The sequence below is a fragment of the Papio anubis genome, chromosome 12 (assembly GCF_008728515.1).
Source record: "Papio anubis isolate 15944 chromosome 12, Panubis1.0, whole genome shotgun sequence".
NCBI lineage: Eukaryota > Metazoa > Chordata > Mammalia > Primates > Cercopithecidae > Papio > Papio anubis.
In genome coordinates, this window is record NC_044987.1 from 105,231,898 (window position 1) to 105,244,076 (window position 12,179).

Genomic DNA, 12,179 nt, shown 5'->3' on the forward strand with positions numbered 1-12,179 from the left:
GAAGGAGAGAGAAGGAGGGGACGAGAGAGGGGGAAAGGAAGAAACAAGTCAGGGAAAAAATTTACTTTTTTTTTTTTTTCCGCTGCAAAACCTTAAGAGGGTTTGGGAGATCTGGTCAACTTTCCGAAACATCTGAATCTTTTTACTGCCCTCCGTTCTTTCCCTCGGCTAGCTGTGGGGAGGGAGGAAAAAGAGAGAGGGAGAGAGAGAGGAAGAGAGAAGGGGGGAGGGAGGGGAAGAGAGAGAGGAGGGAGAGAGAGGAGAGAGAGAGAAAGAAGAGGGGAGAGAGAGACGCAGGCGTGGAGGGGAGGAGGGAGAGCGAGCAGGCCGGGCGCGGAGTGCACAGCCACAGCCTCCTCGCCTCCCCAAACTCCCAGCCAAGGCGCGCGGTGGCGTCCTCGCGCCCTCGCTCGCGCCCCCACCCGCCGCCCGCGCAAGCCAGGCATGAATGCTGAGACTTGCGTCTCTTACTGCGAGTCGCCGGCTGCTGCCATGGACGCCTACTACAGCCCGGTGTCGCAGAGTCGGGAGGGCTCGTCGCCTTTTAGGGCATTTCCCGGAGGCGACAAGTTCGGCACAACTTTCCTGTCGGCCGCCGCCAAAGCACAGGGATTCGGGGACGCCAAGAACCGGGCCCGTTACAGCGCTGGGCAGCAGGACTTAGCGACACCCCTGGAGAGTGGCGCCGGGGCGCGGGGCTCCTTTAACAAGTTCCAGCACCAGCCGTCGACCCCGCAGCCCCAGCCGCCGCCGCAGCCCCAACAGCAGCAACCGCAGCCCCAACCGCCCGCGCAACCGCATCTTTACTTGCAGCGAGGCGCCTGCAAGACGCCCCCGGACGGCAGTCTCAAACTCCAAGAAGGCAGCAGTGGCCACAACGCGGCCTTGCAGATTCCCTGCTACGGTGAGTGCACGTGCGGGTCACCTGGGGCTGGGGACCACGATGTGCTTGGCTTCCGCATCCCTTGAAACTGGTGGCTTGCGGGAGGTATGAGTTGGCGGGCTGGGGGCGGGCTGGGGGCAGCCGCGGGTGACTCCGGTCAGTAAACGGGATCGATCGCTGCGAGGAAGCCAAGGGATCTGTTCTGTCTCCTTCATGTCCGCCGGCCTAGGCACGGAACGTTTCGGCTGTTAAACTCGACCTGGAGTTTGTTTTTCCCGGTCCCTTCAGCATTTCCCCAAACCGCTCGCTTTGCGCTGCCTGTTGGGCGGGATTTGAAGCGGATGCTTCTTACCGGCCCAGGGTGTGCGGCGAAAAGGAGTCTCCGCGCGGCGCAAAGGAGTCTCCGCGCAGCGCTCTGGTGCGGGGCCGCGGGGCTGCGGGGCTGCTGGGCTGCGGGTTTGCGGGACTGCGGGACTGCGGGACTGCGGGACTGCAGAGGCCTCGCTCCTCGCGGGCTGGGAGGCTCCTCGGGCGGCGCTGTCGCAGGTGAGAGCGCCGCAGGTGTGGAGCCCAGCAGGAAGCCCGGAGCGTGGTTGGCCGAAAAAGCTCTTGGGAAATCCAGGCGCACTGGCGCGACACAGTGCGGAGTCAGAGACCGTGGGGTCCCAGGAGAAACTGGGGTCTGGCAAGACCCGAGTCCTGGGACCCTGAGCGCTACTGGCGGTGGGGATGCGGACAGGCCAGTTCCCTGGGAGCTTCTCCCTCGGCGATTCTTGGAGGCGGCAGGCCTCAGAACAATGGTTTAGGACGGAGTAGCAGGGGAGACAGGAAGTCCCGAGTCCCGGGTGGCCCAGGGCTGTAGCAAAAGAGAAGGGTCTGAGTCCTGATTTGAGCCCATGGGGAACCCGAGGGAGCTGGCCTAAATGACCTCCAAGCCCCCTTGAACGCAGCCACAGGAGGCAGGCCTGGGCCCCCAGAGCACAGCCACCATTGCCGGGGAGAGAGACACTCAAGGACGGTCTCTAGCCAGAGCGGATGTCTAGCCAGAGCAGCTCGGTAGCCCAGGCTTTCTCTTCTTCCACAGAATCGGGGTTCCTGAACCCCAATGCGGAAGGGGGAGCAACGACGCAGAAAGAGAAAAACCTTCTCTGAGCCGGGAGCCCTGAGCACATACTTTCCCGGAGGCCTTGGCCTTCAGGCCTGGCCCTGGTGAGATGAGTTGGGGGCAGGGAATTTGCCCTGATCCAGGCTGATGGAGAGGCACTAGGCCTGGGGAGGGGCTGGGACACGGCAGAGGCCTTGGTGGCTGGAATAACCTTGAGAAAACAGCCGATGGCAGATGTTTTCTCGTATTCAGGTTCCTTCTTTCACAGGCGCAGAACTAGTTCATAGATGGCTGCTGACAAACATTCAGTCATACCCTTGTCTACAGATGCGCTCGCGCACACACACGGCATCTTCTTTAGGAGCCGATGTGGTCATACCCAAGAACATATGCCCATGTGGCCTTGAATGAGCCACATACTCCCAAACCCAAAGGACAGAACTGAGAGAAGATTTAGAAAGCTTCACTGGCCCTTCCCCACTTCCTCCACCTTCCTCTTCACCTCCAGTTGGAATGAGATCAGGCATTCAGATCACAGACCCCCAAAGCTCCACACGCAGACACCCGCAACTCCACACACAGACACCCGCAGCTCCACACGCAGACACCCGCAGCTCCACAGGCAGACACCCGCAGCTCCACACACAGACACCCGCAGCTCCACACGCACACACAGCTCCACACACGGGCACACACAGCTTCACACACGTACACACACAACTCCACACACGGACACACACAGCTCCACACGCAAACACACAGCTCCACACGCAGACACACACACACCTCTCATGCAAGTACTCCTTCACCATGCTAAGGTGGCAGAGAATCTCAGCCCTGTCCATACCGGCTGGCCTTCCCAGCCCAGAGATGCAGGCCCCAGCTCATCCTTGTCATTCAGGACTATTAGGTGAGGGCAGGTGGCAGACTAGGGGACCCATGGAGGTTCATCCTGCATAGCCAGGGGGCTCATGTTTTCTCTCCACTGCAATGAAATGTCATATTTTAATGAAAATTCCCAGTGAGACCTCTGAAGAGGCTGAGATATTAGGCAAGAAGAGAGCCTAAGGAGCTCCCCACCTCTTGGTTAAATGCCTTCAATTCCAGAGGGAAGGCTGAGAGGGCTGGCCTCCCCTGAGCCTTCTCTCTGTGCCCTGCTGGGCCCCCACAGCCAGCCTGGCCCTTCCTTTACTTGCACTAGCCTTTGGAGCTGAGGGAAAGAGCCAGTCACTTGACCCAGTACTGCCCCTAACCCGTGGCAGTGTGACCTGACAGCAAACACCTTCCCAAACCCTGGTTTCCTCATCTGCATCCTGGGGTGATAACAGAAAGGCCTTACTGGGTCATAAATGTGCCTCTGCAGAGAGAGCAAGAGGCAAGAGCCAAGAGCTCCCCCCCCCCATCCCCCCAACCCCCGCCCACATTTCCATCCCTGTCTATCTCCCTGCTGCTGGGAACTTGAGAGCACCCAATTCTGAGGATAGGGCAAGCTCCTGCCACTGCTCTGGTCATAAACTGCAGGCTGAGTCCAAAGGCAGCCTCTAACCACCCGCAGGACCCCACTCCATGCTGCCTAAGTTGGAGGCACTGCTCAGGGCAAAGCCACAAACAATAAACAGCAAGTCACTGTTTGTTCTTTTCCCTCTCTCAGCAGCTGAGTCTCCCCTACCAGGAGATGTCTGGTCCTTCTAGGAAAGGGATTAGGCGCGTTAGGTCTAAGATGGAGAAACTGAGGCTCCAAAAGGTGAGGCTCTGCCCTTTACAGAGGTAGCCAGGAGGAGGGCCTCTGGAGTGGGATCTCTACCCTGTCAGCAAGCAGGGAAACTGAGGCATGCACTCACAACAATTCTCTCTCACAGTTGTGAGAGTGTATATACTCAAAAGGGGAGAGATAGAGTTCAAGGAAAAATCCTTAGACGTTCCCAGGAGCATGGGGAAAGTCGGAGGCAGGAGCTGCCTTGGTACCAGTACCGGGGCTGGCTGATTCCCGTCTTCAGGCAGGCAGCTGAGAGCTGGCAACCATTCCCAGCCCTGGGGGTCGGCACAAAAGCTGGTCGTTCACGTGTGTAACTACACCTAACAAAACGATAAAGCTCGGAGGCCTCCTTCTGGGCCTCAGCTTCGGGGCCCACTCCTGGCAGAGCCAAACTACCCCTTGTCAAAGAAGGTGCCCCGGGCAGCTGTGCCAGAGCCAAGCCGAGGGAATGCGGGGCGGGGAAGCCGCCTCTAGTCTCTGCTGGCCGGGTCTGGTCTGGGTTGCCGAAAGAGTTGGTGAGAGAAACCCTTCCGGGCTGCAGGGGTCCCTACCCCAACTTGGGCCTTCCTTTCCCCAAATGTGCTAAAAGAAGGATGATTAAGGCGGCTCCGCCGTGTCCTTTGGGTGCGGAGACCGCGGTTTTACAAAAGAGCCCCCACCCAGCCCTCTTCTGCTGCAACCCAAGACCTCACCAGTCTACCCCCAGACTCTGGGTCCGCTCTTTGGCCTCCTGAATTCCTTGCCCGAGCCCAGGGTGGGCCGCCTGGGCCCCAGGAGACATGTCAGGTTGGAGACCCGACGTTTCTCAGCGACGCAAGAGCCTCCTTGTACTCAGGGCAGGGACTCCAGCGCCTCGCCCCCAAATTCCGGATCCGACCCCCGGAGCCGCAGCCGGCGCGTGCCGTCCTAGTCTAACGGTCCCGAGACGCGGGGCCGCTGCGGGAAGCTGCCCCGTTTCCCCCTTCCCTTTCGCTTTCGATTCGGTGCAGACAGGTTTCTGTTGAAAGCAGATTGCTGCCTCTCCATCCACCCACCCTCAAAAAGCAGCGCTCTCAGCGCCAAGGTCTGGGGAGGCGCGGGCCAGGCTGAAGCCCCTGGGGTGCCGCCTAGGGGTCCAGTCCCAATTTTTCGAATTAGACGCAGTGGTTAAATACCAGCGGGTATTTATTTCCCCTGCACAGACACAATCCACGCACCACGAAATGTGTAAATTCTGCCAGGGTCGTATTTGAATGTAGTTAGAGAACTGGGGTGTGTTTTGTATACGAGAGACGACCCGAAGAAGGCAGAAACGAAAACCCGACAGAAGCAGCAACAGCCAGTGGGTGACTGTGGGGTGATTGCGGGAAAACTCGAGCCTGGGACTGAAGCCTGCTCGAGAAGGGGCGACTGTTGTTTAATTTTGGAGGGAGGGATGGGGAAGGAAGATGCTTTTAATTTGTTGCTTTGTTAATTTCCATAGCCGGCAGCCTGCTTCACCAGTCTGGTCCAAACACATACGTTCTTAAATAGAAAAACAGAGGGCCTGGATTAAAACTCAATATTTTAAGTCAATCGACTTGCACAATCTTGCACAATCTTTTATTATACTTTACGTACAGTGAAGTGCTTAGCTCTGACGAGGAAAGTTGGAAGAATTGTTATGTATGTGTACACTGTTAGGACGACCATCTGGATAAAGAAACAGATCATTTAAGTGTTTCATTAAACGTTGTAAAACGTTAAAGCAAAAACATTTTTTGTAAGTTGTTTTAAGAAAATTTCAGAAGATACTTCGGAGCACCGGGGACCCCATTTTGTTCCTGACAGCAGTGTTTCTTGAGTAGGGTGACACTTTCGCCCGGACATTTGCAGTCCTGATTCTAATGCGAAGTCCAAGCGGCTGCACCAGGAACCTCGCCGCGAAAACTGGGCCAAGCCGGAGTCACCAAGCCCTGAGCCGCACGCACTGCGATGCCGCCCGCATAGGAAAACAGATTAAAACGCCCTACAGAAAATCTCGGCGAAGTCCCGGAGGCCCCCGAGGACTCTGGTTTCTAAGGTCAGCTAGGCGCACTTTCTCCGGGACGTCCCTTCTTCTCCGTCTCAGCCCCTTCCTACCCGCAGCCGCGCGCAGCTTTGTTTTGGTGGCAAACTAAAATAAGAACTGGAAATATAGTGGCCTTTGCTGCTGCCAGGGATGAGAGGTGGTTGACGTCCGGCGCGTTTGTCCGGGCTTCAGGCTTCTCTGCAGACCCCTAGACTGGGGTGCCCGAGGTCAGGAGAGGAGGGGGATAGTTGCCTGGAGTTCCGGCGGCTCCGAGGCCTTGGGATGACTCATGGAGGGTGCGCTGCCTCGGTGCGCCTCTGGCCGAGAGGGTAGGAGGGTGGGTGGTACGGGAGTGTATGCTGGAGAGACGAGAGAAAGCTTGACCAGAGAGAACTTCCTGCCCCCGGAGCCTCAGTGTCCTTAGCTCCCCAAACCCCTGCTCAGGAAGCCGAAGGACCTAGGCCCAGGCAACCGTTTGGGGTGGGGTGGTAAGAGCACTGTCCTGCACCCAGACGTCCCCTGCCAGGCGCCACCTGACCATGTGCGCCCGCAGCGCAGGGTTCTCCAGCCGTCGGCACACGTCCTCACCGAGGTGACAGTCATCGGATTGGGAAACCAGCACTGCGAGGACCCGGCTATGTGATGATGCAGCCCGGGGGATTTCGAGTGGAAGCCGACCGTCCTGCGGTGCCACTAGACAAGTGAGAAGCAGCCCTTCCGAACGGGGCCCTTTGCTGGAAGGAGGAGGCACCTCTCTCCAGCCTGTGAGCCCTCCCAGCTGCCGCCGGGGTCTTCTCTAACATCAGTTACCCGCGGCCTCCAGGGAGCTGCCTCCAGAGGTGCAGCCCGGCACACCTCTCCTCCGCAGATGTATAAACCGGCGACATCCCCATCTCCATTCAAGATGCTCCTTTTTCACCCAGTACAGGGGTGCGGAATAAACCTGGGGCAACAACTTGCGTGCTGCCTGGAAGCAGGTCCTTCAGAAAGGATGACAACAATTTAGTGATGTGGCAGAAGCTTCCACTGTGTCCAGGAAGGGACAGCGGCCTCCCACCAGTTGCACGGGCCCTGGGCAGGCCCCCACCCCCAGCACATTTTGTCACCTTAGCTATGGCCGGCCAGCTTCTCCACCTGACCCCAACCCGCACCAGCCAGCGCGGAGGAGAGGGAGGAATGGAAGGAGGTTGTGGCTCAGCAGTGAGGAAGAGCCACGCAGAGGCAAGGCTCCGAGGAGCCAAGGCTGGGGTGTGTAGGGTGGCACACTGGGCTGTGGGCCGGTTCAGATTTGAACTCCAGAGGCAGTTGGAAGTGTCACCCTGGTGCTCGGCGGCTCCTAGGGTGCTCTTTTGGCGAGGAGGGGGTCACTGGGAGATACCGGCAAGGTAAGAGGCGCCATCAACTGCCAAGTACCTGTCTTTCCGGGTGAAGGCGCCGCTTGTACTGAGGACCGCTTGGTCATGGCTGCTGGGCACTGGCGCGGGTGCACATTGGGGGCAGAGAGGGAGCCAGTGCTCGCTTCATCGGATTCGTAAAGCAGATTCTTTAAGAGTGGATTTTCATTCTGAACTGGAGGTCCCCGAGCATGGACGTTGGCCCTACACACCTCCTAGAGGGACAGGACCTGGTGACCCAGGTCAGAGCAGAACAACTGGCTCTCCAGGGCTCTGAAGGGCACAACCGAGGCTGGGAAGCTGTGGGAGGTTTGGACCACGACACTGATGTCTAGCGTGGCACATATGGGGACCGGGGCCCACAGTCCGGGTGTAGATCACCCCAGCCTCCACCTTTGCATTCTCTACTCCTGCATGGCCTTAGAGAAATCCATTCTGCTCTGGGTTCTGAATTTTAGTTGTACGAAATGCAGGAGTGTTGACAATTTCCAAAGACCCTCTCGGAGTTTCTGTGCTGGTAGCAGTCTGGGCCCACCTTCACCCCCTTTGTCTTCCCTCCTCACCCCCACACGCATTTTTGTCCGGGAGAAATTGGGGTAAGGTAGGTGGGAGAGGCTTCCCTGGAGGCTGACACAGGTCCTGAGTGGGGAGCCATCCCAGGACACAAAGCCAGCTGGAGGTCCTGCAGGGCCGTGGTGGAAGGCAGGTTCTGGGCTCAGGACTGGGATGTAAATAGGGAGGGGGTAAGCGACTGTCTTTGTGTCCACACGTGACCAGGCTCAAGCTAAGGCCCTGGGCTCATGGTCCCTGTGTCCACTCATCTTCCCTATCCCAGTAATTATGGAGCACCTTCCCTGGATGGATCTTCTCCCAGGAGAGAGAACATGCCAAGCCCCTGCCTCCTGTGTTACAGCTTATGTCCTTCCAAGTGTGTTGTACAGTTGGGCTTAACAAATGTTCGCTGGCTGGAAGAATGAATGAAGAACTGGTGTCTCCTGCAGTGTTGCGCCTGCATGGTTAAGTGCACCCAGGAGCACCTTTGGCTGTGTGAGGGCCGGCTTAGGTATTTGTGTGAGCGTGCGCATGGCGTGAATGTGAGCCGTGTGTGCCACGCCCATTCTCTCTGGTTCCACATCCTGCTGTCTGAGTGTTTCACGGCGAGGCCGAGGGTTTGTGTGTAGTCCAGTGAAAGGAAGGCCTGTCCTCCAGTACTTGTGTCTATGTACCCCAGTGTGTGAGCCTCAGGTGTGCAAGGGTGAGTACCCATGTGCACGGCTCTGGAGCTTCTCTGAGTCTGTGGGTGGCATAGCCTCTGCCTCCAGAGGTGCCCCAGGGAGAAAGTGACTAAGCGCCCTTGCATCATGGCCTGTGGCCTTCCTGTGCCTGGTCATGGCTCCCAGGAGCAGCTGACTCAGTGAGTGGCAGGCAGAATCTCCCTGTGGCAAGTCCCCGGGTGGGGTCCAACTACCCCCAGCAACATCCTAAGGCCCTCGAACGTGGTCCATCCAGCCCACCCACACTGCGGCAAGGCCTTCTGACAAGCCACTAACTCTGGAATGTACTCTCTGTCCCATGTGGCTCACTGCGGAAGAGACGCGACCTTGGCACTGTCTTTACACACACTGCTGACCCCATTTAGCACATGAGCAAACTGAGGCCCAAGGGGAAATGGACCCCCACAGCCAGGTTAGTAGGAGGGCGGGAGCTCACTGAGTTCTCCTCCTTCCACTACGATGGGTGGAAAGGTAGAAAGTGTTGGGGAATCAGATCCACTCACCTGCTCTGTTGTTGGATGCGGCTCCTGCAGTAAGTCCAGTAAGTTGCACTCTCTCTGTGCATCAAATAGGGCAGATGCTTGCAGTTCTGCCTCAGTCAGAAGTAAAGCAAACCCCACCGTGAGCTCCTGGGCATTAGAGGACAGCAGGAGAGCACCCATGGAATCCCTGGTGGGACTGCAGGGACCTGACTCTAATGCAGCCACACCAGGCTGGGACTCCTGCTCTCTGCCCAGCTCCCCAAGCTGAGTTTTCTTTTCCTAAGTTCGTGAAAACCACAAGCCAGGGTCAGCTGAGGCCAGATGACCAACTCCTCCCACTGTGCAGGACCATCCACCAGGCCCTGAGGGCCTTTGGTTACATCCAGGAACCTGGTACCTCCCCTGACTCTGCGGCACACACACACAATGGGTCATGGTGACATGGTGGGGGGCCCACCCAAGGTTGGAAGAGATGGCAGTCATCGCCTGGCCCACATGTCTTATTTCACAGACAAGGGGACTGAGAGGCCTGATTCCATTTATGCATGGCTCACCAAACTTTGCCTGTCGCTATGCCAGGCCTTGTAGGGGATTCCAGGAAGCTCTGGATGCAGCCTCTGCCTTCAGGTCCAGAGGAAGAGACAGACAAGTGACCTTGAAATTCCAGTTCAGTGGGATGGGTGCTGAGATGGGGAAAGCCCTGACTCAGGCTCTGAGGAGGTCAGCCTGGCTTGCCCTGGGGTGTGCAGGCGCCACCGGGGTTTGGAAGCTTACTGGAAGCCACTTAAGGGGAGGGTTCAGGAAAGTTGAGGGAAGTTGGGATTTGTCCAGGCCAATGAGTCTTCTCTAGTGGCTGGAAATCCTGAGGTTTCTTCTCTCTTGACTTTCTGCTTTTCTGTCTCCATGCTTTCTCTGTAGATCAATAGGTCTTGGTTTTTCTATGGAAACAGCCGTGTATAACAGCCCCTTACCTCTCTAGTGCCGCTCCATTTCTCCATGTGTTGAATGGCACTTTGGCCCTGCCCCACCTGTGAGGGGAGTGTGAGGAGGATGTGATGATGGAGAGAGGTAATGCGCCTGCTCCGTACATCCTGCACCGCCAGGTTCTCTGCCCCACCCCTCACACTATACCCTTTGAGGGTGCTAGCATATTGCAAATGATAGTGGTGGGGTTCTGATCAGGTTTCAGAGTAGGGATGTAGAGTTTGGGGTCCTCCTGGATGTGTCAGCCTTCCCGATGTCTCTACGTGGCTACAAGGATTCATTCACACCTGGTTCACATCCCAGCATGGAGCGGGGACAACCCCAGCTCCATGGCCTCTGACTTCAAGGCGGGAGCTCGCTTTCAAATGGGGAAGACAAACATGCAGATAGCTCTTCTGCACGGCTCCCCTATTGTGGCCTCAGCCTCCCCATCTCTGAACCTTCTTCATGGGACTTGGTGGTTTCAGAGGCCTTGGGGTTCTGTGATACTCACCAAGAGAGACGGATGGGCCCTCTAGAATCCTCCAGATGCCTCAGGACCCCACACTCTTCCCCATTCATTGTGCTAGGAAAGGGGGAAAGCTGGTCCAGTCTGCCAAAGGGTAAGAGTCTGGAATACCAGGCCTGGCTCCTGGTTTGAGTTTTCCCATCTGCAGGACAGAGACAATAATGGGTTTTGAGGCAAAGAAGACTTAGAGTTGGCTGCTGCCGCAGAACCACGTGACAGCCCAGAATGACTGAGCGTCCCTTCCTGTGCGCCAGGCAGTACGCCAGTGCTGCTTATGTATTATTTCACTTAACTGCCATCACAATCCTATGAGATTGGTACTATTATCAGCCCCATTTCATGGATGAAAACTGAGGTTCATGGAAGATAAGTAACTCATCCACAGTGAGACAGCCAGGAAGGAAGAGTCAAGTCTTGCTGGCCAAGGGCTCCAAGAAACCTGAAAGGCATCCTGTTCTAGAATGAACCTGATTAGACTTGAGATCACCCTAATTCTGTCCCAGATGATGTGGAGATGAAAGACAGGGTCTTACAAACATGGCCCCCAGGGCCGGGCACGGTGGCTTAAGCCTGTAATCCCAGCACTTTGGGAGGCCAAGACGGGTGGATCACGAGGTCAGGAGATCGAGACCATCCTGGCCAACACAGTGAAACCCTGTCTCTACTAAAAATACAAAACATCAGCTGGGCATGGTGGCGGACGCCTGTAGTCCCAGCTACTCGGGAGGCTGAGGCAGGAGAATGGCATGAACCCAGAAGGCGGAGCTCACAGTGAGCTGAGATCGCGCCACTGCACTCCAGCCTGGGCGACAGAGCAAGAGTCCATCTCAAAATAAATAAATAAATAAAAGAAAAGAAAACCCTTAACCCCCAAAGCGTTCTTCTCAGCTTCACATCCAGGGATGCAGAAGACAAGTGGTGTCAAGAGTAAGTTTCAGCACCTGCCAGGTTGAAGTTCTACACGGACTCTGTGACCTTGGGCACAGCTTCCTCACCCGTACCAGGTGAAAACAGGGTCCCAGGCATGGCATAGGGCCTCATAGCTGGTATAAGGAATGACTGCATGAGTTTCCAGAGGTTTCAGGAGCATGATAGAACCTCTGATTTAGGTAGGGTAGAGCTGAGACGCATCTGTGGGAACAGTGGGGAAATAACACCTGCCCTCTAGGAAACATGAGAGACCGCAGGAGACTTTGTCTTATTTCAAACTTTCCCCAGAACCTGGAGCTTGTCTATATAGTAGATGCTCAGTAAATGTCTGTTGCTGAGTGAATGAATGAATGGATCTTATGGGAGGGGAACATGCTAGGAACTCTGTACATCTTTCCACTCTCTCTTCGTTCATCCTTCCTTTGAATTGAGGCCTGGGGTGAGAGCCTGCTTTGTCGTCTCTTGCATTCTGGTAGAAAATGATTGATTTTTTATTTTTTTTTTTGCAGGGTTTCCTGTGGGTTGTAGGAGCAGGGAGGCTCTGGGTAGCTCTATTTAGCACAAGCCTTGGTCCTCTCCGACTCCAGCAGTTGGAGGAGCACCCCTTTTCCTCACTGCTCCTCTTTTGGGTCTCACCCCACAGGTCACAGGCCTGCAGTCTGACTGCCACATCCCCCAGGGTTGGCTCTAGTCAAGTGGTTTTCTCCCTTTGTCCCCAAATCTCCTCCTCAGGTCTCCCCCATTCCCTACGGTGAGTTCCGTGTCCTTCCCGCTGGCACCCCCATTCCTGCCGCCTGCCCAGCAGGCTGCCTGAGAGCTGCTGAAGCTCCTCCC

The 12,179-nt window shown here is 56.6% G+C and overlaps 1 protein-coding gene and 1 long non-coding RNA gene across 2 annotated transcripts in view; one reads left to right on the top strand and one right to left on the bottom strand.

The window, feature by feature from the left end:
• The first annotated feature begins 253 nt into the window (after positions 1–253).
• ALX4 (ALX homeobox 4) overlaps positions 254–12,179 on the top strand; it is a 49,375-nt gene continuing 37,449 nt past the window's right edge. The window contains exon 1 of the mRNA XM_003909992.5: positions 254–904. Within this exon, the coding sequence (XP_003910041.1) occupies positions 445–904 (460 nt within the window). The 5' untranslated portion in view covers positions 254–444. The remainder of the gene's footprint in view (positions 905–12,179) is intronic.
• LOC103877515 lies at positions 5,301–7,138 on the bottom strand. The gene is made up of 2 exons (XR_004177542.1): positions 6,880–7,138; positions 5,301–6,753 (listed from the first exon to the last, which is right to left on the bottom strand). It is a non-coding gene; the product is annotated as an uncharacterized LOC103877515 (long non-coding RNA).